At 30.1% G+C, this 25,862-nt stretch overlaps 4 protein-coding genes across 4 annotated transcripts; 2 read left to right on the top strand and 2 right to left on the bottom strand.

Annotated features, from left to right (window-relative positions):
• Positions 1-2,491: 2,491 nt before the first annotated feature.
• LOC134692298 (uncharacterized) lies at positions 2,492-7,746 on the top strand. Its single transcript, XM_063552748.1, has 4 exons — positions 2,492-2,519; positions 4,181-4,306; positions 5,547-5,630; positions 7,156-7,746. The coding sequence occupies exons 1-4, from the start codon at positions 2,492-2,494 to the stop codon at positions 7,704-7,706; spliced, it is 789 nt and encodes a 262-aa protein (XP_063408818.1). The 3' UTR covers positions 7,707-7,746.
• A 1,141-nt stretch (positions 7,747-8,887) lies between these two features.
• On the bottom strand, positions 8,888-10,691 carry LOC134692920 (uncharacterized). Its single transcript, XM_063553554.1, has 2 exons — positions 10,538-10,691; positions 8,888-9,668 (listed from the first exon to the last, which is right to left on the bottom strand). The coding sequence occupies exons 1-2, from the start codon at positions 10,678-10,680 to the stop codon at positions 9,332-9,334; spliced, it is 480 nt and encodes a 159-aa protein (XP_063409624.1). The 5' UTR covers positions 10,681-10,691; the 3' UTR covers positions 8,888-9,331.
• Positions 10,692-11,061: 370 nt separating this feature from the next.
• Positions 11,062-14,798, bottom strand: LOC134692297 (putative nuclease HARBI1). The gene is made up of 4 exons (XM_063552747.1): positions 14,392-14,798; positions 12,122-12,261; positions 11,353-11,507; positions 11,062-11,067 (listed from the first exon to the last, which is right to left on the bottom strand). The coding sequence occupies exons 1-4, from the start codon at positions 14,727-14,729 to the stop codon at positions 11,062-11,064; spliced, it is 639 nt and encodes a 212-aa protein (XP_063408817.1). The 5' UTR covers positions 14,730-14,798.
• Positions 14,799-15,284: 486 nt separating this feature from the next.
• LOC134692175 (protein C3orf33 homolog) lies at positions 15,285-23,487 on the top strand. The gene is made up of 5 exons (XM_063552625.1): positions 15,285-15,353; positions 18,235-18,353; positions 19,666-19,725; positions 21,229-21,543; positions 22,502-23,487. The coding sequence occupies exons 2-5, from the start codon at positions 18,258-18,260 to the stop codon at positions 22,790-22,792; spliced, it is 762 nt and encodes a 253-aa protein (XP_063408695.1). The 5' UTR covers positions 15,285-15,353; positions 18,235-18,257; the 3' UTR covers positions 22,793-23,487.
• Positions 23,488-25,862: the final 2,375 nt, after the last annotated feature.

Genomic DNA, 25,862 nt, shown 5'->3' with positions numbered 1-25,862 from the left:
GGCAATTATAAAATAATACTTTTCAGGCTTAAAAATTCTCATCATTGAATATGATGTTATTATATGCAGTTATATATTTAATAATTTTTTAACGAGGTGTATCAAATTTCACAGCTATAAAGTATAGTTAGATTCTAGGGTATATGTAGTATTAAAGTTATGTATACTTCCATCTGCAATTTAACATTATGTGAGTAAATAAAAGTTTAAAATACATTATACTCTACAGAAAATATCACTATATCCCATAGTATAAATATCTTTAACATCAATAAGACGATATAAACAATCTCTATAATATCTTAAATAAATAGGAAAACTGTATAGATCCTTGGTTTGACATATTTTAGATGTAAAGTTCTATTTAAAAAGTGTATGTTGTCCAATTTTAAGAATTCAAATTGCTGGAATAGCTACATCCCGAGTTATGGAGTAGGTTTACAATAAGGTTCGCTATAATATACTTCTAGACTGCTTGGGCACTGATGAGGCTGTAGTTTGTCCTTTATGATGCATCACAATTACGGAGTAGGTTTACAATTTTGGTTCACAATCAGTAACATACTTCTGGAATGTTTGCACTGGCACTGATGAGGCTGTACTACTGCCTTTTAGTCAATAGCTAATGTGCTACATGATCTCATTGGAAGGTTGGAGAAATAATATGTCCACACAGATAACGGAACTGATAAATACACTTATGTCAATGTTGAAATGCATAAAGTCTCATTTCAAAGTTGAATATCTGCCATGTCTGTAATGTAATCCTGTTTGAAAACATGGGATCATTCTGAACTTGATAAAAGTGAGAACTAGTGCTGAATGTGCTTTAAACCACATAAGCTGGTAGAATATGATAAGAATACTGGCAATGTTCATGCTCTGTATAATATGTAGGTACGACTGAGGTACAGTTGAATAAATGTAAAGTTTAAAACAAGAGCGGAAGTATATCCATGCAGAGTAAGTCAAGCTGTAATGCCACATCCAAAGTAAAATGAAGAACTGATCATGTGATAATGTCCAATCCTTTGTAGTAATCCTGATGAAACCAAAGTGCATACAGGATGTGTCTATGTCTCCATTTCCTCAGTGTTGAAATATGCAATATAAGAAATGAAGAAAGGTGTCAGTAATAGGCAATATCAAAAGCTGTACTTATGTAATAATTCTATAAATGTAAACTGTATAACGAGAAAATAACAGTTTGACTTATTTAGAATAATTCAAAAACTGAATTAAATATACTAAAAGTATCTTATATCTTATCTATCTAAGATCATGAACTACTAAATAATTATTTGCAGAATGCATGAAGAAGACAGCAAGTAAAAATAATATAAAAAAAGAAATTAAAATAAAATAGCATTTTTGATCACTATATACTAATCCAAAAATTAAAAAAAAAAAAAAAATCAGGGTAAGTAAAATTCCAAGTGGCTGTTTCTGAATAATATTTAAATTACAAAAGTGAATATTTGTTCAAGCTCGTCTCTTAATTGCCTTCAGATAATAATAATGCAAAGAAACTCCAAGCACCATACATCTGTATATAAGAAATAAAAGTTCAAACAAATATACTTGCCTAGAACAGTTGTGTAGAATGTAAAGCCACTTCAATATATAACACTCATGGAAATCTCTGTATGGTCACAAATATATAAGGATCTGATGATATATAGATCCTGCTCGTTCACATAATACTCTCTATGACAGTAACATGGTTATAAACTTCACATGAAAACTACACGAGTTTGCAAACAAAATAAACTCAGCTGTGTATAAGTAAATAAGATCCAAAGGTGTAATAAACATGATAGTTCATATCGCAAGAAGTAGATATCTAAAATTAGTATAGTAGCAGTTGAAAAATAATGCAGCCACATTGTGACATAATAATGGTAAAAGTTAAAAAACAAATGAAGTCCAGTGAATAAATTGAATAATAGCACTGTAAAACTCCATCAACTAGTCAGGCTGCTATGAACCAAGAAACTGATTATACAAAGACCATGCAATTGGCTTTACACACAGATTGGGTACATTTAACATCCAGGGGAGGAGACTGACCTACTGACCCTCAAATAATATACTATTATTGTGTAATCAGTATTAAAGAGATCTGGTATCATATTTACATATAAGTAAATATTTTCTTATTATTCCTTTTCCGTTCCTTAATGGCTCCCTTTTACGGAGTGCATTTATTTCGCAGTTAACAATACTTGTCTTTAGCATTGAAATCTTAAGTATTGAAAATCAACAAAATCATGAATATAGTGATCAATGGTGGAGGGATAATTTCACCTGCAGGTAGGAATTTTAAAAATAAGTGTTGTTCCCATTTGTTTTTCTATAGGATTTTATTGGTTGTAAAGCTTACTAGATGTTTAAGATTTGTCATTCAAATTTTCTCCGTAACTTATAAAAAGACAAAATGATTATGACTATGTCTGATTCGTCGATTTCCCCGATCCAATACAGATCCAAGATGGCGGAAAATAGAGTTCAAGAAGAATGTAAACAATTTGCAATTACAGATTACAGAACAGGAAAGATATATGATGATGTTACAACGGCACAGAACACTTACGATTTTAAAGGAAACATATAATTACACAACCGAGTTATTTTTGGGGGTTTTCATTTGTGAAAATGCCGCATATTTGTGATTTTCCAGCCCATTCATAAAAGCTCATCCAAATACATGAATGAAAGTAACAGTATTCTCGTCTGCTTGAGATGCAATAAAAATCGTCTTTTTATATCGTTTGTGCACCTTTTTGTTATAAATTTGAGGTGCCATTTGATATGTAAGGATAGATTAATTTTTTCGTCGTTTGAATTCTAATTGTTTCATTGTCGTCTGCACTCTTCTCATCTGACATCTGCCTCCGGTACAGTAGACTGAAGTCAATTCATTTCTTTAAATATATAAGGTATCCATCACTAACAGACAATGCAAGCAGAGGCCGTATTAAACTATGAATTTCAAAATTACAGGTTTCAATCTACATATAGTATGATGAGTTTTTACCATGACAGTAAGTATTAATATTAATAAGGAAAATCATGTTTATATAAATGATTTACCTTAATATTGACAATTTTTTAAACAATGAAATGAATGAGCAAGCTGTCTCCCAAAAAAATATTATAAACCAACTGTTTGTCTAATAACATGATTAGATGATATTGTCAGATCATACATTGTCATAGTCCGAGATTACTCTGACGTCCCACGGTCCCAGCTTGCCTGGCAAAACAGCCGTCGGACGTCAGAGTAATCTCGGCCTAACATTGTCATAAACATGAAAAGCAAATGATAAGATTTTGTAAAAACAAACCAACTGAAAGTTTGAATAAAATTAAACCAGTCTGGAGAATCGGGCTAATTGTGTAGCATGTAACTTGTTGGTTTATTTTTTCATTTTTTTTTTAATTTCAAACCCATACACAGCCATATTAAACGAAACCTTTTAGGGGTTAACTGAAAAGTAAATTCGACCCTAGCCCGAAGGCCAAACTCTCCATTTAAGTCTCAATTTGTAAAAACAAATAAGATTTAATTATGGTCTTCAACACAGAGTCTTGGCTTAAACTGAACACAAAGCTATTAAAATCCCAAAAAATTGACTGTGCCAAACAACATTATGAACAATCCAAAGAGGTCAACCAATGGCCTAGATCCGGTCTATATATAACAAACAGAAATCCTTAAAAAAAACATCAACAAATGATAACCACTGAACGTCAGTAACATGACTTAGGACAGGAAAAAACAAATATAAATGTATGCATCATATTCAATTCCTATAATAACATTTCTTTGATAGAATAATGAAAATACAATTCCTATCGAGTTTTTATTTTATTTAACTATATGTACTGTATGCATTTTACTGTAGTACATTGTAGCTCCATGTATTTTCATCATTAATGTTACATTTTTGATTGGAAATGAAATGAAGGTTGATTTTAAAATGACATGATGTTGTTGTAAATGTAAGCCAATCACAATAACTTGCCATAATGTAATGTAATTTTACGTATGCAAGAAAAAATAGACATTTTTCTGACATATTTGAATTCCATTTTTTATTGTTATAATAAACAATTTCTTTTAATGTGTTTCACCTAAAACACCTCACATTTAAAAATATGTATCCTTACATTGTAGATCCAGACCATCTACAAAAATTAATAAATGAGCAGGGGCATCTTTTGGATAAAGATGGAGTCAACATATTGACAGAACAAGAAAGTTCTGTAGAACAAGAAAAAATTTTGGTTATTGAACCAAGACGTATGTATAGCATTGATGGAGAGACTTATTTGAGATTCTTAATTCTATTTATCTGTATTCTTGTTCTTGTTGTTGCAATTTCTGTCAAACCCAAAACAAAATTTCATGAATAGATAATAAGAAAATACTAAGCAGATGTGCATATCAACAATGATCAACTTAAATTTATAGGAGTAGCACCCCTTTTACCCTTTATTTTTTTTAAATATAATATTACAACAGTATATCATATTCATTCATAGCAACTCCCCTGAAACTTAAAACAAAACCTTGTAAATGACAAATAAGATCTATGAATATGTGCTTATCTTTAATCATTATAATATAATTAATTATATTCAAAAGCACTTTTAAATACTATATACAATGATATACGAGCTGAGCTTTAACACATTGGCATACATTCATCTTAATACACATGCAATTCGTATTACTATGATTGGACTGGTAATGACCCAAATATACCATAAGTATCACAAGCATGTTCTTTTTATTCCTATTAAAACATATTAATATATAGTATTTTTTATTAATTTGTTTATTTAATTCATGGTATTGGTAGTGGCATACTTGTAAATCATGTCCATTACGTCTGATATATCAAAACAGCTGTAAACACTGTAATAAACTATTCCATCACTCAGAAACATATTGATATATTTGTAATCTATTTATACATAAAAATGCTCACAATACATGTACATTTTGTTTAAACTGACAATAATAACATTACAATATAATGGTAAAATAAAAGTAGCTGGTTTGATGCCTGCATGTTGTTTGCTATCCATTTTCACATATATATATACATTTGTACATTTATATACTATATACCTTGTGTAATTTATTATCCTTGTAAAATTAAAAACGCTTTAAAACAAGTTATATCACAGTCCTTCTTCATTCATTGAAAATTTATGAATATTCAGCAAATATATAACTCTTTTAAAATAAAACTACTAAATACCTTTTGAAATTTATTATCATTGTAGAATTAATAAAAGAGGTTTTATCACAGTCCTTCTTAATTCATTGAAAAATGATGAATATTGAGCAACAAATGCATATATAACAAGGAAACAATATGTACAGTACATACAATAAAAATGTAAATATAACAAGGAAACAATATGTATATTACAACAAATATATATATATATAACAAGAAACAATATCATTCTTTTCAAACTGAAGTCCTATAGTTAAAAAAAAATAAAAAAAATAAAACTTATTTCAATAGCTAAATCAGCAAGTACCAGTGTTGGAAAGATATGTACAGACCAAGAAGTACCATCAACAAGCAAGGCTGCAGATGAAGAAAATGGTATGTGTTTTTTCTTAACTTGTATCTGTAGATTAAACAGAACGGAAGGGAAAACAATTAATGTTGGAATTTATTCAAAAGATAATTGGGGTTCTTTGATATGCCACATCTAACCATGTATCCAGATTATTAATTTTTGGTCCTATTTTCCAATTGGTACACATTAAAGTCCAAAGGGTTCAAAATTAAACTTAGCTTGATTTTAACAAAAATTTAATTCTTGGGGTTCTTTGATATGCTGAATCTGAACATAAACTTATAGATTTTTTATTATAATTTAAAATTCCACAGTATTGGGCAATAGCAAAAAATCTTCAATTGCACAGTCTTGTGCAATAGCAAGAAATATTCTATTGCACAGTATTGGGAAATAGCAAGAAATCTTCAGTTGCACAGTATTGTGCAATAGCAAGAAATCTTCAACTGCACAGTATTGCACAATAGCAAGAAATATCTAATTGCACAATATTGCGCAAAAGCAAGAAATTTTCCAGTGCACAGTTTTACCCAATAGCAAGAAATATTAATTTGCACAGTATTGTCCTGTTTTCAAATTGGTCTAAATGAAGGTCCAAAGGGTTGACATTAAATTTTTTTTTATTGCAAAAAAAATTTGAATATATGGGGTCCTTCAATATGCTGAATCAAGAATCTAACCATTTATTTAGATTTTTAATATTTGGGCCCCGTAAAAAAATTGGTCCACATTGAGGTCTAAAGTGTCTAAAATTGAACATTATTTGATTTCATCAAATTTTGAATCACTTCCATGAGGAAAATAAGAAAAAACACAATAAACTTTGTTGTAATGACAATACATATAATGCATACAACTAATAACTGAGTCATTTCACTAAATAACTCATTTGTTGAAAAAAAAAATAACTGGAATAACCTTTTTGTGCAGATACAGCATAAAGCAACCAAAAATCAAAACCAATTTGTAAAGTTCTCATTGCTTGAGATTTTTTATGAGAATATGAATACTATATTTCTCATAAAACTACAATTACATAGTTATAGAGAACATACATAAATATAACTATAAGGTACAATTTTTACAAGCATGTGTGAACAACACAACGAAATAAACTTGGATGGACTAACTTTAACATTTATAACTTTAATAAATTTACATAGTTTTTCTAATATTACAATATTACATAAATATAACAGTTGATCAAATTCATAGATATTACAGTTTGACCAGCAGTATGAAGGTAAACATTTTTCTTTCAAACATAAAAAATCCACAATTCATAATATAATGGTACTCATCACCAATGTCGTTTGAGTCACAGAGACAGCAGAACTACATAGATCTACATAACCTCAAAAGGGCAATACTGTAATTGTTTATTTCATCCCCAATCAGCTTAACAGATGAAAGTTGTCAAAAGGTAAATAAAAACTAATCCAACATTTTAACAAAAAGAAATATTTCTATAACAGTCCACATAATCTTGATTTGAAATAATACATATAATTTAACATGTAAAGTAAGTTAAATGGTACATAATTTCAGAAAAATATATCTGGGATGACTGCAGCATCAAGAGGCTCATCGAGTATAGAAAAGAGCATTCCAACAAATTTGAGGAGGGTAGATTAACTAAGAAGGCAGTGTGGGAAATCATTGCTATAAAGTTTAATGCTACAAGCGATGAACAAGCTAAAACTGTCACTTGGATTCAACTGAAATCCAAGTGGCAGAAGCTTGAATCAAAGTTCAAACAGGTTGAAGATAAAAATCGAAAGAGTGGAGAAGGAACTCATAACTTCAAATACATGGAGGAAATGGAAGAAGCTGTTGGGGACAACCCCAACATCCGTCCAGCTAAGACCATTTCCTCCATGGATTTGAGTGTTGAAAAAGACAAAGTGCAAAAAGAGGGAAAAGGGAAGCAACCCCGTAAGAGAAAAGCTAATGATCTAACAGAATCTTTGGGGGAAATGAAGAGGGAGAGAGAGGATAGGTATGAGAGGTTTGAGAGTATGGTAAAGGAGATAAATAAAGAGAGATGTGACTTAATGAGAGAGTTTATAAATGTGTTTAAGAATAGTTGCAATAAATGAGAAACCAAGGATTTTTTCAACATTTAATCCAATAAAACTTGATGCAGCTTCAATAAATTTTCAATATAATAATTTGACAACTTAGAATTTTTGCAAAGTTAAACAGCTTTAATGTATAGAAATAATTCTTGAAAAAATTAAAAGCACATAAAAATTTTCTTCTGCAAAAATTGTCAATTGATGCTTTATTATGATAAACTCTGAGGGAGCACTCATTTCCTCTTCCTATAAAAGAAAAAACAAAATTTTACTTGTTCAAATATATTGTATAAGATGATTGAAACTTCAATTTTTTTCTTCAAAAGTTATTAACATTTTTATTACAATTAGGAATTATAACACTAGATAAATAAATATTCTCCCACATCATGCACATATAACTTTATTTTTGTTGGATTAAATGTTGTTTTGTTAGTTCATTAGCTTTTCATATTCAATAATCACTACCATATTATGAAATTAAATTTCAAATTTGTTTTATCTTCTGCATGAAATATAATAATTTTGAAAAAAAATCAGTTTTCCCTTTTCCTTGTGATATTTATTTTAACATTAGAAATTGTATTCATTTTTTTAAATTATAACTGATAGTTAACACGAAATAAATCCTTTTAACACAGTCATTGATTAAATCTGTATCATTCATTACAATAAGAAAAAAGACAGAATTCTTGCAAGAATTCTATTTGTTAAAGAAAGAAATAAAGAGAAGATAGAAAAAATATTTCTCTATTAAATATGAGTGATTTCAATTGAAAATATGAAATTTTGTAGAGAAGGTATTCTTGTTAATTATATATATATATATACAGATGATAAGATTGATGATTCATACTTATAGTTGAAGGTTTATTTCAGAAAATTGTAAAGTAAATGATTAAAACAGCATACCATTTATGTAAAGGTATTTATAATGTTTGGTGGAGGTAAAAATGTTAAAAAAGGTCAAAGCAGGTTTTATTTTAGTTATAACTATAAAATTGTATTGTTTTATTCACCAGCAATGATAATTGTGTTAATTCTGTAATAAGGTTTGTTTCATCATGGCAAATGTTTATAGTTTTCAAATTTAAACAGATTTCAACATCTTATTATACAAAACTTTTTGCATGTTTTTAAGAAATGGTAAATTAAGTAAATTGGCCTTCATTAAAGTTAACTAAATTGAGACCTGTATGACTATGCATGAAATAAATGATAGTTATTTTCAAATTTATAGGAATTAACAAATTATTGTATTAATTCAGAATAGCATATTGAAGTTAAGAAACACATTTAGCATTTAGCTTTAAAAAGATATTGATATGTCATGCAGTTCCTCATTTTGAGATCGTCCTGAATAGGCATGAAATATTTGCCACTTAACCGAAAACAACCAACAATCATTCAATCTTTTTTCAAATATTTAATTTTTTTAAAGGGTGGAAAACTGTTATTTGCATTGGTATTGTTTTAAGTATTTTAAAAATCAAAAGAAAAGTATCTATGATCTGCTTTCTCGTTGGAAGATAATCTTTTATGAGGTACAGAAGTCTGTCATTTCAAGGATATAAAAAAACATAAGGACCTGTTTAACCTATGGAAACTTTTAGACATATTATTAAAACCGTGGGACAAGACACTATTTACTGTATGGACATCTTTAACATATCCCTCTTTTGAAATGCTAATCGTGTTGGCACATCCAAATTGGGAGGTTGAAGAGTGTCTTCATCATCAAAGTCATCATCGAGATGAGTACCTTCTCTTTGAATAACAAAATTGTGTATAACAGTACAGCTAAAAATTAAATCCACCATGCATGGTATGTCAAGCATGTCTAAATATTTAAGACGTCTCCATTTGCCTTTCAGCATGCCAAATGTGCACTCTATTTTATTTCTGGTTGCAGATTGCACTTTGTTAAATTTCAATTCCTCACTTGCAAGTCTGCCTGTGTCTCTGTATGGTGTGATTAGCCCACTGAAATTATATAATAAGGCCATTACTACATGTATAATAAAAGAAGTTGACTTAAATTTTAAGATCATGTCCTACATTTGTTTTTTTTTTAAAAAGAAAAGATGAAAGTAAAGTTTCCCACACCAAATATTGGGGGCCATTGGCGTAATAGTATAATCATTTATTCTTACCGGTACTTAGATTAAAAAAATGATGTTGCATGCTTCTTTGCCTGCATTGCTTAAGTTTTGTGGTTACTCTTGTTAGAAAAGTGATATTCTGAATAATTATATATATCTTACATATGATCAGTAACTCTATACCTTTGTAATTTGGTTTGTGAAAAAAAAATCTAAATATATAGTAGTTACTATTTATTTTGTTTTAACCATTTGGGTTGACCAGACCTGTACTAACCACTTGCAATAAACTTGATTAATCATTTGTGTTTAACTATACTAATTGCTTGAAATGAGGTGTACTTATCAGTTGTGTTTAACTGTAATAATCATTTGTGTTTAACTGTACTAATCATTTGTGTTTAACTGTACTGATCATTTGTGTTTAACTAGAGTACTCATTTTTGTTTAATTGTACTGCTCATTTGTGATGATATGTACTAATCAATTGTGATGACATACATTTACCATTTGTGATACACTATACCTATCTATTTAAAACCTTAGTGTGAGTTATGCAAAGTTGTATCCGATTTACTCTCCTTCATCAACAATTGTTATTACCACTGAATCAGTATTTTGGGAAAATAATCCTTGTCAGCATAATACAGTTGTTTGAATACATGTATATAGAAAATTAAATCATATCATATGATGAAATTTTTAAGGAGCATTAACTGAAGCCTATCAAAATATTTTAAAGATTTATACTTAGTCAGTGGGTAGGCACCATCTCCCAATAAATGGCTTTCAATTGGCAGAAGGGAAACTTTTTCCTCCAGAGGTGAATTCCTATATACTCTTGCATCATGAACTGACCCAGGCCAACCAACAAAAACATCAATGAAAGTCATGTCTGCATCACACACACCCTTTGAAATGTAAAATAAGTCAATAGGCTATATGTCTCAATCATATTATATTTTTCGTCACCTGAATGGGTAGATTTTTTTTTTTTTATTTCAAATGCTAATATCTGTCTATTTCTCCATTTATTAACACCAAATGAGCATAAAAAAAATACTTTTCTTCATCAGACAAAAATGTATATAAGCATGATAAGTTCAAAAGCTAATAATTTAATTTTAGATGTAATACGTTTTTTGATTGGCTGACGTTGTTTTGTTTTTCAGCTCATAGACATAATTTTGTCATGTCACCATGATATCTTCAACTTTTTTCATTGTTTACAAGGAATTCAGAATTAAATAACTTATATTTTTAAAAAATTACAATCATTCCTTAAATTAAAGTTAAAAGAGTTCAAAGTACCCAACAGATTTTTTTTTGTATATTTGTTTTTGAAGAAACATTGAAAAAGGCAACATTCAGGTATAAAAAATAATTTTGAAAGTAAAATGTCTGCAAAGAAATTTTAACTGGCTTTATTTCATCTCAGAATTTTTAATGCTGGTTACAGGGCTCTAACTGTTATCTTTTATCTCTCATCCTGAACATGCATAACATATTTGCCACTGGACATTAAGCAACCAATAATCAATCATTCTTATATCCAAATTTATTACCTGCAGAATAATGGAATAATCTTTCTTCCTGTTCAGGTAGCTCTGTGGATGGTTTGTTGGTTTCCTTATACTGATATGTGTCCCGTCCACAGCTCCTATCACTCCTGGAAGACCTTTGATGGCTTTGAATTTATTTTTTATTTCTGCTTGTTTAGCTAAAACCAAAATCAATTATTCATATAGCATGTATTATGTCTGCACACCTTTGGAAACAATATTTAAATTTAACAATGACTCCCCTCCTCGTTTTTTCCGGGCTGGGGACCGGCAGATTGAACCTCAGGCGCTTGTCTCTGATATTATATCAAAAAAAAGTTTAAGAGACAATTGCTTGTGGATTGAACCTGGCAGAGTTAGAGTCACGTAAAGATCTGAAATTAAAAAAATATATAATTAGTAACATTTAGTAGCTGACTTCCCTCCTCTTTATTCCGGGCTTGGGACCGGCAGGTAAAACCTGGCAGAGTTAAAGTCAATTTTCAGCTGCAATGATACACATTTTATCAACTTTAACAATATTTGTTCAACATGTTTATGATCTGCATTATACATGCACTTATATAAATGTAAAAGCAATATATTTCATTTGTCAGAACAGTGTTCATAGTTGATACCAATCCTTCAACCAGTTAAAATTGTAGTAAAATAAGATTGTATATATTTAGAATACTCATATTTATACTTCAGCTTCAGCTGTAGAATATAATTAAAGATCTATGATAGGAAAGCTCCTATAACAATGTATTATTTTTTACTATGCCTATAATACCTTCATCTGGCCAACAAATGTACTGGTCTGCAATGTGCACTACAGCAGTTGTGCATCTTCTCACTGCACGATGAGTGGAGGACATTGTAACACCAAAGCGATCACTGATTGATCTGTAGGTTTCAGATGTAGCAATATACCTAGAATAGGAACTGTGTTTTTAAAATACTAGTAACAAATGACTTTGTAAAACATATAACTACATTAATCTGCTGCAACAAAATATTCCTTTATTAAATTTGATCTTTTATCCTACTTATATAATAAGGTCAAACAAAGAAAACTTCAAATATAAAATTGAGAATGGAAATGGGGAATATGTCAAAGAGACAACAACCCGACAATAAAAAAAAAACAACAGCAGAAGGTCACCAACGTCTTCAATGTAGCGAGAAATTCCCGCACCTGGAGGCGTCATTCAGCTGGCCCCTAAACAAATATATACTAGTTCAGTGATAATGAACGCCATACATTGGGTTTTTCAATCTTTAATTTGTAAAGCCTGATAATTTTGAAGGTGGAAAACTGAGATGCTTCATAATTTATATATAGATGCCTCATGTTACAAATTTTTTATCAGAAACATGTCCAATATTCTTCACCTCATTTTCATGGATTAGTAGATATAGGAAGATGTGGTATGAGTGCCAATAAGATAACTCTCCATCCAAATAATAATTTATATGTCCAATATTCTTGACCTCATTTTTGTGGTTTAGAAGATATAGGAAGATGTGGTATGAGTGTCAATAAGACAACTTTCCATCCAAATAACAATTTATAAAAGTAACCAATCACATAAACAGCAGAATGGGTGCCAACGGTGGAGCAGGATATCCTTAACATTTCTGAGAACGTAAGATCACCCTTAGTTTCTGGTGGGGTTTGTGTTGTTTATTTTTTAATTTTCTATGTTGTGTCCTTTGTATTATTGTTTGTCTGTTTTTCATTTTTAGCAATGGCCTTGTCAGTTTATTTTTTAGTTTAAAATGAGTTTGACTTTCCCTCATGTATCTTTTGTCCTTCTTCTATATAAAAAAAAAAGAGAAACCGGTATAAATAACATAAACAAATGACAAATACAGTACATCAGTGACTACTTGAAAAAAGAATTTTATGTAATGTTAAATTCTCTTATCATAATCAAGGATTTGTATGGTGAGATCTCACTATACAAATCCTTGTCATAATCATGATAATAGGATTACTATATTTGGTATGTGTGTACCTCATTGTTGGTAAAGTCCATATCTCAGATACAATAAGCAATAGGTCAAGTATATTTGGTGTATAGAACTAAGAAGGACTATAAGGTGTACTTTCAGCAATGATACTGATATTAAAAAAGGTTGAATATACGTATATCAACCTCCAAAGTCATATATTGTAGGACTAGTCTAACTGGCAGGTGTCATCTGAACTTGACCTCATTTTCATGGTTCAGTGGTTATAGTTAAGTATTTGTGTTTTGATCTGTTTTTTTTATTATACTCTATACAACAGTTTTACTATATATGGTGAACATGGTGTATGAAATTATTGTAAGGTTTACATGTCTAGTCGCAGGTTTATGTTTATTCTTCATAAATTACATGCATATAAGTCAACTGAAATATATCATATTTATCATGTGGTTTACATGCCATTCAGGAGCCTGTAATTCAGTGGTTGTCGTTTGTTTATGTGTTACATATTTGTTTTTCCGTTCATTTTTTTACATAAATAAGACCGTTAGTTTTCTCCTTTGAATTGTTTTACATTGTCTTATCGGGGCATTTTATAGCTCATTATTTTGCTCATTGTTGAAGGCCGTATGGTGACCTATAGTTGTTACTGTTTGTGTCATTTTGGTAATCCTGGTACTTTTGATAACTATTTGGTCTTTTGTGGATAGTTGTCTCATTGGCAATCATCCCACATCTTCAACTTCTTCTTTTTTATATAATTTCATTATCTCTTTTATTAAAGACAGTACAGTTTCTTGTAAATCCTGACATTTTATTCAAAAGAACAATTCTTATATCCTACCCATCTCTTTGGCAGGTCTCAATGATACTGCCACTGATGGTATATTATATAATTGGTGCCACATGTGGAGCAGAAACTTTTGCGTTCCATTCTAGAGCCCTGGGTTTCAATCAATAATATCATGAATATGATGGTTTTTGTGTTGTTCATACTTTTGGGCTTCTGTGAAACGTGTGTAATGGATACTAATCATTCTAATGTTCGTTTTTGTTTCTTTTTACTACTATTATGATAAATTTTACCATATGTACATCAGGAGCTGTTTTTCCGACTCTATCGGGGACCGGCCGTGTTCATGTATGGTGGGTATTTCCCCAGTAAGTACTAACTGTGAACAAAGTTGTTCAACAGTAGACCTGCTCATACGAAAATGAGACCTAAATTCATCCAAGGTATAAATTGGAATAACCGTTTCATAATAATTTTGTATACGGTTAATGTTATTTCTTAAAGGTGTAACAAAATGGTCATTATAAACTGAATCTTCAAATTGCATAAAATAATCAAAAAGTGTAGATGTATCTAAAAAATCGTCTAAAAAGGGATAACTATAAGAAATAACTGGTACAGCGGAAGCCATCTTGGATCGTATCGTCTGCCCTTGGATGTTCTATTATCCTGAACCGGTTCCGTCGATACGAACCGGATAATGGAAAGCACGCTAGGAAAGTAAGGCAGAACTTTGCTTTTCACCTGTTTCAATTTTTTGGCCGGAGACAAAGATCGGCAAATGATAGTTTCATAATTTCAGTAAAGAAAATGAACAATTGTTGGCACACAATGACGACATCTAAATCAAAGAGTGATCTATGTTTAAAAAGGGATATAGGATAAGAATTAATTAGTTTGAACATGTTAAAGTTTTTAATAGAAATTAATACCGTACGTACGCAGCGCAAAAATGTTTTCTTAATTTATATCAAAAAAAGTTTTTCTTTATATCGTAAAAATATTTGTTTATATCGCAATAATTAACATATTAAATATCCCCGTTGTGTAACTAATAATAAGGGTGAATAGTCCCCCCTTTTTATTTAAAAAAAAAACGGTTTTTAGTTCTTGTCCGTTTGCTGTCTCGTTCTTGAATGCCATTTTGGTATTCAGATCAGCAGTAGCTAAGGGCAAATAACCGCGATTTCCATATTTTAGAAAGGTCAGCCAAGAGAAAAGGCGTAATAAAGATAAAACTGGTTTGTTTACAAGGGTATAGAGACAGAAATTTATTTCATGTATATCTATCTCTGTTGCACAATTTTAGAAGACTAAAACAACCCATAAGATAATTTTTGAATTCCAAATGGGATAATTTCGCCCCTATTTCGCTCGACCTTTAGATCAGGTCGCCCCTGCTTTTGTACATTTTAAAATATTTGTAGTTTTGTGACTTTCTCTTGTTATGTGTGTTATGATTTCACATGATGTGTTTATGAAAATGAATTTCTAAGAGGGTGGATCAATATTTTTTTCTGGCTTGAATTGTTTTTCATTATCATTTTGGGGTCAGACCTATAATGATCTATAATCGGACAGTCCGATTGTTTGACAGTCCTTTAATCAAACAGCCTGATAGTCCAACAGACATATTTTCCAGACAAGCAACTGTGCGTCAGACTATCTTGCTGTCTGATTATATAGGACTGTCTGATTATAGGACTGTCGGACTTTTGACTTGCTCACAGTACCTCTTTATATTCATCATGTTCATGGAAGTCATGCAGTCCTGAGTATTTCAAGGCAGTTTTCCCTCAGATATTTTTTTGGACTCAATCTACTGAGAATATTTCATGTTTTCAATATTTTGGGGAAGTAACATAAGTGTTTTGCATGTTAAAATTTTGGCATGTTTATAATAAAGGGGGGATCACATTTTTTAAATGTATTTAAAATGTTTAAAGGGGGGGGGGGTTCAAATAAACATAGTGAAATATTATGGGGGGATCAAGAAAATTTAATGTGTTTAATTTCATAATGACCAGCCCCCTCCCAGGTAAAAAATGATTATTAAGTCCCTTAGAGGCTTATACTACAGTCAGTGTTTTTAATTGACTATTTGCTGCTTTTCCAGTCTTCACAATTAAATCTTAGATAACACTTTATTTCATCATTTCATGTGGTCATAAAAAGACGTACTGTCTTAGATTATGATATTGAGTTTGATACTTAATTGATATATATATTTATACAAATACAAATATTTTAAATACAAATATTTTATTGGCACAAACACAATTACAATAATTGGCAAAGGCCCATATTACAGTGCATTACAACAATGAATACAGCATACAGTTACTAGTATTTAAATATGTTATAATTAAGAAGCTAAAATCTCGTTTCTATACATCAGACATGTATATATATAAGAACTTATAATCACTTTCAGGACTTTTAAAGAATTACTTTTAATACAACTATTAATATTAATAGCTGATTTTCACTACAACATGCAGGAAGTATATTTAATATCTTATTTTTAAAGTTAGATCTATAGTTGGAAAAAATTTCACATTTCAGTAAAAAGTGATTTTCATCTTCTACCTCACCTGATTTACATACATTACAAACTTGTTCGTCGGTGGCTAAACCTAAATATCGCCCCTTTTCAATAGCAAGATTGTGTGCACTCAATCTAATTTTACACAGAGATGACCTTTCTAATCTATTACTTAGAACATCAACATAAGAACTACGCTGCTTTGAATTATGAAATTGTTGGTAAAATTTTAGTTTTGATGAATCATGAATTTTTGATGATTGATCCTGTGTGCACTGATCAATCACTCGTTGTTTAATACTTGGTAGATATTGTTCAATAGAAAAGTTTCCCCCAGCTAGGTTTGAAAATGCTAGATTGTTAAAAATAGAATAAAGTTTCTTTGTCCAGGGGTTATTTTTTTCAGTTGCCAGAAAAACTTTGGATATAAGTGCATGTGTTTTCAGACCTTAAAATATGATCATAAAACTTAATACAAGAAAATGATATTTTTGAGCATAACGGTAGCCTGCAAAGTTCAGCTCTACAAGCAGCATTAATTGCTTTACAATGAACACCTAGAATTTCTTTTATGAATTTCATATGGAATTTTTCCAAAATGGAATTGTCTCCTGAATTATCAAAAACACCCCAAATCTCACTACAATATGTACAGCAATATGGGGCTTACTAATGAATCAAATAATTTTTCTAAAAGTTTACAAGGATTATCCAATCCAATTGTTTTCTTAATCTTAAAGCATGCCTTCCTAGCTTTTTCCATTAGTAAAGATACAGCTAAGTTAAAGTTGCCATTACACTTTAACATTATTCCCAAGTAGCAATATTTGGAGACAGTTTGTATTACATTATCATTATAGAAAAACTCATTTAGATATGTTTTACCATTATAGTTAAATACTAAAACCTTTGATTTTTGAACATTAACCTGTAGCTTCCAATTTGAGCAATATGTACTAAGAGTATTGAGACTGGCTTGCAAACCAGTTTTGCTTTCTGATAGTAATACAATATCATCAGCATATAATAAACAATTTACTGACAATTCACCAACTCTAACTGGTTCACAGCTACCATTGAATAAATCTTTTACAACATCATCAATAAAAATATTAAAAAGTGTGGGGCTTAAAACATCCCCTTGTTTAACACCTCGCTCTGAAGTGAATGCAGTACTAAGACCATTTGAAAATTTAAATCTAGTGGTAGTATTTTCATACATTGCAGAAAAAATACTAAAAAGCTTTTTAGGTAAACCTGATTTTAAAAGTTTATAAAATAAGCCTACTCTCCATATGGTATCAAAGGCTTTACGTAGGTCTATGAAAGCAGCAAATACTTTCTTCTTTTTACTTTTATAGTGATCAATAATGGTTTTTAAAGAAAATATGTGATCAGCAGTTCTACAATTTTGTTTAAATCCTATTTGATATTGACTGATAAGAGATATGTTATTAACAAATTATATTATTATATATAATGTATTCCAATTTGACATTTATTATGTCATGTATGTTTCTATTCTGTTTGTTTGTTATATGATTTAAACATGTGAATAACATGATATGGTTAAAATTTTTTTTACTTGCAGAGTTTTTCTTATTATGCACTTAGATGTCAGATAACAGCGGAGAACCATTAAGTGTTATTATAAAGTCATACTTGGACAAGACTCATGATTTTATTGATACACATCCTAGAGCCATCAGAGTAAGTGTTCTCTATCATCAGCTCATTTTCAATAGAATTTAGTGAAGTTGTTACATGTCACTTGAATGAATTTAGCTTCTTTGTTATTCATAGCATCCCAAAATATTTTATAGATTATTGCACATATAACACAGTTTGACCTCCACTGTGATGCTATGAAGAACAAAGACGCTAAATTCATTCAAGTGTGGACATCACAATATAGCAACTTATTACATAATAACTCATTATGTAATAATTATGTCATAATGAAATTGTCACAATTTTGAAAGATTAATCTTTCTTCTTTCTTTTTGTACCTCATTTATGAAATATAAAGAAGGATGAAATGTATTACATCAGTTTAAAGTTATCTGATTGGGAGTGAAAAATCTTTGTAGTGTGCTACCTTAAATGAGTGTATTTCAAATTATTTTGGTTTCAAAGCTCATAGTTTAATAACTTCTATATATATAATGTAAATTCAGAAATTATTGCATGGATTTATTATGTTTATTATTGCGATTTTGTCATTTTAGACTTACATGCAATTTTAATTATTGCGATTTTGTCATTTTAGACTTACATGCAATTTTAATTATTGCGATTTTGTCATTTTAGACTTACATGCAATTTTAATTATTGCGATTTTGTCATTTTAGACTTACATGCAATTTTAATTATAATTGCGATTTTGTCATTTTAGACTTACATGCAATTTTAATTATTGCGATTTTGTCATTTTAGACTTACTTGCAATTTTAATTATTGCGATTTTATCATTTTAGACTTACATGCAATTTTAATTATAATTGCGATTTTGTCATTTTAGACTTACATGCAATTTTAATTATTGCGATTTTGTCATTTTAGACTTACATGCAATTTTAATTATTACGATTTTGAGAAAAATCCTGTTTAATTCAATATAAAACATTAATTTTCAAAATGCGAGTTTAAATCATTGCTTTCACAACTCTATCCCAATAATAAAAACCTTGCAATAATTTCTGAATTGACAGTAATACAATGAAATCCATACAATATTTTTTGTTCCTTTATCATGTTTATGATTGAAGGGAATTGTGAAAAAAATCTCAGAACTAGTGTCACAATTGTGATTAAAAATATAATGTATATATATGACTTAATTAGTACTGCATTTGGTTTGTATTTCATGTAACATGAGTATTTGAAATGAAATTGTGAAATCTTTTGATTATCATTTGAATGGGTCTTTTTTACCTTAATGAAATCTGATGTTTATGTCTTTTTTTCTCTCTCAGAAATGCTGTTTTAGTCCATGAATAAATAAATGTTTTATTTATTTCAGAACAGTTTTTACGTTGTAGGAGGCACTGGGGTTGCTCTGTTACTTAAGAGCATTCATGTTGTAAGTACTTTTAATAGTTATAGCAAATAGGGTGATTCACATGGTACTTTTTGGGCCACATTTAAAATTTCAAGTTCCAAAGCCTTTTTTTAATGTTTGCTGTTTGATAATAATAATAATAAATGTTCAGTAAAAGGTAGACACTATCAATAACCATTTCAGTGATAAACCTGTCCTAAAAAAAATAACATTATAAATTCTAATAATATAATACGATGATTAACCCTGAATTGATGTAAAACAGATCTAGAAAAATTTGATTTCACACGCTTGCTATCTATTTTATACAATATGTTTATGTAAGCTTATATGACAGTCTGCAGTCTTCAGAGGTCACCTACATGAATAGTTATATGGTGTCTGGTCTGGAACCAGGGTTGGCAAAGTATTACCCGCCCGGGAATTCCCGGGTGGGAAAACCCGGGTTTTCCCGGGCTGGGCAATACTCCCAGAAATTGGTAATAGTGGGCAATACTGGGCAATACACCTTATCGCTATTCCCGGCTGACCCTGCCGCTTGAACTTTTGACGCATACAACAATCACTTTTCATTGTGGCGTCAGCTATTTTGTTTTATGACGTCATAGTTTTACGGGAACCTGTGTGATATCCAGTAATGGCGGACAAATAGCGATAAGGTGTATATGATTTTCTATGCTTATTTTAACACTAAATAGTAAAGACTTGATACAGTTTCATAATTTAACAGCTAAATATATACTTTTTATACAGATAACCATTGACAGTCATTTCTAGAAGATTGAAATGTCAATTTCATTCTCTTCTCTATTAATTGTATATGTAGGCAGAACAGAAGCTTTGTACATTTAAAGATACCTTTTTAATTACCAAGCATTGTTTTAATAATCCAAACCTTGAAACATGCATTTTATTGCAGTGTTTAAGTGACTTGTTAATTTTATTTGTCATACATTCATATATTGCTAAATAAACACCCTAAGGGGTCATGCCAATAAAACTTATTGAATTATAAGGGCTGATTATTGTTACATAAACAAATTTGTGTTTTAATCTGAATAATTACTAATTAGTGACATGATTTAAATGTTATTTTTCTTACATGTTATTGTTAATTCTTAATAGGAGTTATATTTATTTGAAAAAAAAAATTGTTTTTGCTTTATATTTGCAGTTTGCCAATCTAGACAAAGGCTAAACAAACAAAATAGGGTGTAAATATCTTATTAAAAGTATTAAATTTGTGTTTATCACTGGATCCTCTTTAAAATTCAGACAAGTATTTGATATTACCCAGTATTGCCCAGTATTACCCACTAAAACCCAGTAAAACCCGGGTTTTCCCAGTATTTCCCACTGGGCTGGGCAATACTCATAAAACCCGGGTTTTTGCCAACCCTGTCTGGAACACATGCATTTTTAGGATAATTGTTTATTTTGGACTTTTTGTTATTCAGATTTTTACTTTAGTACGGTATGTTAATATATATAAAATATGAGAATGATATTTTTCATTTATTTCAGGGCACATTCTTTAGACATGGAAAGGATATTCCAAAAAGATTTATAACTAAAGGTGTTAAACTACAAGGTCATGTGAAAGATATAGATGTGGAGGGCGTTGTATATGTCCAACATATTCCTATTCTCGACCTCAGGTTACCATGGTTAAAAACACCAAGGACAGAACTTCTGCCCATGACATTGGCATTTGTTGATTTAACTCCAAATTGCAAGAAATGGCTTGAACAGAATCTTCTTGATACACATACTTGGTTCAAAGTTTTAAGAAGAGAAAGAGATAAAGATCAATTGCAGGCAGCTTTGTTTCATCAAAAGGTACTAAAGATAAAAGTTAAAGTATGGTCTAATTCCAAGCCAGCCAGCCATGCACCAATCTCAAGTTGATTTTTATGATTGTTTGAAATCTGAATTACTGTAAATTCAGAAAATATTGCATGCATTTATTATTGCGATTTTGTCATTTTACACTTAAATACGATTTTAATTTTTACAATTTTGAGAAAAGTCATTTTCGCAATAATTCAGTTAAAATATTACAAAATGCGAGTTTTAATTATTGCGTTTACAACTCAGTCGCATTATTAGCAATAATAAAAACCTCGCAATAATTTCTGAATTTACAGTAGTTGATAAATTGATATAAATTTATTTATTAATACCAAATGCAATGTCTAAACAGCTGGAATATTCATTATACCTGTAGTTATACCTTCATAACTATCCTTAAGCAATAAGTGATTTACCCAAAAGGAATATTTCATTTATTTGATACCATTCAAACATGAAAATCCTACAATATATTAAAAAATCTTATTTTCTGTTTTTGCATCGTCTCCTGGTTTTGTTCAACCAAACACATAAAATAGTACATATGGGAATTTTGAGCCCAAGAAATATACTGATTATTAAATTATGAGTCCTTGGCAGAAATCAAGGTGTCAGATAACTGTGCTGATTATGCATTCAACTAAACAGACATTTTACATAACTGTATCTACAATAAAATGAAGAATGGAAAAGGGGAATGCTTCAAAGAGATTTCAACCAGACCAAAGAGCAGAAAACAGCTCTAGGCCACCAATGGGGTTTCAACACAGAGAGAAAATCCCAGGACTTCAGCTGGCACCCATACAATAATGTATACTAGTTCAGCGAAATTGGATATCACATATAACTCTAAAACATGTAAATGAACCAAAATTAAAAATGTATTTATATACAAAATGTAACATGTAGACAATTAAGAATAAACATTTTCATTTTATATTTTCAGTTTTTGTTTTGGAGGACCTGCATCAATGAAAAACTAATCAAAGAAGGAGTATGTAAAGTTACAAATCTCTCTGATGAGGAAATGAAAATGGTGACAGAAAAACAGGTAGAACTTCTGCATAGAATGGTAGCCTTAGAAAGAACAGCAGATAAAAAAGGCAGAGGAATTTGGAAAGAAGAAAAACCACCTTTTAAGGAGTCTGTAAAGGCAATGTTATATAAATCAATGTATGCACCTGTTGTTTTTGGAAAATATTTATACCAGACTGCTAAAAATAGATTTAAGAGATAGTTGGTCTTTTAAAAAATATTTTATTTTTAAACATTTGGTGTTCTGTATACAAATGATTTATATATAGATATATGTATTTATATATTTGTGTATTTATATAAGTATATGCATTTATATACATGAAACATTATTTATCTGTATAAAATGGTACTACTATTATATTGTCCTTTAGGTAAATGTAAAAAAAAAAAAAAAACATTTTGTAAAGGTGCATTTAAAGAAGAATTTAAATTTGAATATAAATCTTACTTATAATGTATAAATCTGTATAGGAGGAACACAAGTTTAATCTAGATTTTTTTTATTATCATATGGGTACATATAGTTTTCTTTGATTATACTATTTTAAATGACTCATCAATCTGAGGAAAATTTCTAGAAGTCATAAATACATCTTTTTTTACCCAACATTGTAAATGATGATAATACATAGAAAAAACCCAAAATGTATGATATTTAATGGTTAAAAGCATTTATTTATGTAAATGTAACAGAAAGTTATTTATTTACCCTATAATGTCTTAACTGCATGTACTTGAACATATTGTTTTATGACTTAATTACTTATTTGACATGTTCTTCAATTAAATTATGTAAAGTAGTAATTACAGCTTTTTGTGATGTATTCGTTTGTTTAATATGTTGTGTGAGGAATGTTGATTGCAAGAGTTAATAAAATACGGTTCATATGCTTTTTCTTCATTCTCCTTTAAAAGAGACATACAAACTTACTGATATGAATAACATAAGATTTATGTCAATGAGACAGCACCCCCCCCCCCCAAAAAAAAAAGAAGAATAAAACAAATCCTCATGAAGACATATATAAATTCAACAGTAAAAAGGAGTCTGATAGGAATTAGAAGTCTCACTAAAATAAATATCCAAAACTGGAAAAAAAAGAGAATATGTGTTATAAAGCATGTTTTTAGTTTATAGACTGCTATGATGTGCTATCTGACAAATTCTAGTTATTTTCTCAATAAAATATGTTAACACTTTTTATCATTAAGCAAATGGTAAGAGCAATACAACAGGTGTGACATGTGGAGCAGGAGCTCATGATGTAGTACTTTTTGCTAAGTCAACTTTATTTGGTGTTTTGAATAATTATAAGGTGCATATATGTCTGTTTCGCAGAATTGATCTAAACTCTACCTAAAATTAGTTAAGATTCAGTTTTCATAGATATAGGAAGATGTGGTAAGAGTGCCAATGAGACAAGTCTCCATCAAAATAACAATTTTTAAAATTAAACCATTATAAGTCAAGGTACGGCCTTCAACAGGGAGCTTTTACTCACACTGAACAGCAAGCTATAAAGAGCCCCAAATATTGCTAGTGTAAAACCATTCAAAGGGGAAAACTAACGGTATAATCTGTTTATAACTGCCTTTTTCTGATATTTACAGAAATAGGTCAACTGTATTTATTGCATGGAATGAATACATGAAGTACATAATGATGTGGTCTTGTAGTGTGTATTTGATCTTAATCTAATTTACACAGATAAACTATATGAGACAATATCTGAAAAAGTATAATTTCCATGTCATGTCTTTCACCAGCAACTAGTTCTTTATTCAGGCATCTTTTTGGAAGATTTTAAGTTTTAGGATTAACTAGAATATATAATGCACCAACTGCACCCAATTAAACTTTCTTTTTAACATTTCTTCTAAAACATATTATGCTTTAAATGTTCACCCCCCCCCCCCCCCCCCCCCTAAATTCATGTCCCCTGTTATTATCTGAAAATTAAATCATTCAAAAAATATCTTAATTGAGTAAACAGCCTTCTTATTTTCACAAATCTGATAGGTTATGTATAAAACTTTTCCATTACTGGTCTGATTTTGTTATAACTAAAGCATGTAAGAAAATTTAGCATTTTTAAAGGTCTTTTGAAAGTTGTCTCCATGGGTAATTTCCCTCCTGTTACCGCTGTTTTTTTCCACCTGTGAACACGTTTGAAAGACCGAAAATGTATTTCTTGTAATGCCACGTGAAGAGCATTATTTCCTGAATGTATGACTCCATATGATTAGGTGAATAGCAGCCAGTTTGAAAAATATGAAAAAAGGAACAAAAAGTACTGCATGATTCCTTTTTGTTACGTTCTGTCATGTTACCTGATAAAAGTAACAGCATAACCATAATCAGTAACAGGAAGGATGTTCACCGATGAATCAAAAAGTTAATCTACTATATGCTAACCATTTCATTTAATATAAGTTAGCATTAACATATTAAATAAATTTCAAAATAATAAGTCTATTGAATAATTTTTTTTTTTTGCTTTTGATAACAGCAGAGAACATTGTGCAATTCTAGCATAGCAGATAGTAACAGAAAGGAATTTATTTTAGAATGTTTCATTTTTTAGGCAGATTTTTCATCTTGCTTGCAAATACAGTTTCAAAGGATAAATGACAATGCTTGCTGTTATCTTCCAATTGTCACCAATCTGAAATGATTTATTTTTGTTAAACTATCAAATAAAGCATTGTTTTATGAGAACAAATCCTTTCTGTTACCAACTCTGTCCTGTTACCACTGTCCTATTACTCAATATTGTTATTACAAATCCGGCAAATAGATAGTCGAGATGATAGGTCACATTCATGAAAAGGGAAGGGGATCGTAATTACGAAGTAAGAAACATATCCGATATAATCTGTAAAACGGTTATTCCAGAACGGTCAACCAACTCGTGATGGTGTCCGTAAATTTTACGAAGGAATGATTTTAACTTTACCATTTGGAACTCATGGTTTAATAGCTTCCCTCTATCAAGGAAATACAAGCTCGTGTGAATATCGTATCAATTCGGATATATATACTTCGTATGCAGGCGCTGCTGTAATGTTGCTACATAGAAATGGAAAGTTCACAATTGAGAAGATGAAATAATCTCGTTTGACCTTAAGTTTTGTTGCCAACCGACCCTCATTGTTAATTTCTAGATGCAAGTCGGGAAATGAGACAGACTTAACTGTATCTGTGTTGTATCCTTTATCTCTAGTTCGATGTTATAGAATGACGCGTTCAACATACTCACAAATTATAA

Source organism: Mytilus trossulus, chromosome 12 (assembly GCF_036588685.1).
Source record: "Mytilus trossulus isolate FHL-02 chromosome 12, PNRI_Mtr1.1.1.hap1, whole genome shotgun sequence".
NCBI lineage: Eukaryota > Metazoa > Mollusca > Bivalvia > Mytilida > Mytilidae > Mytilus > Mytilus trossulus.
This window is presented reverse-complemented; position numbering and strand designations above follow the sequence as displayed.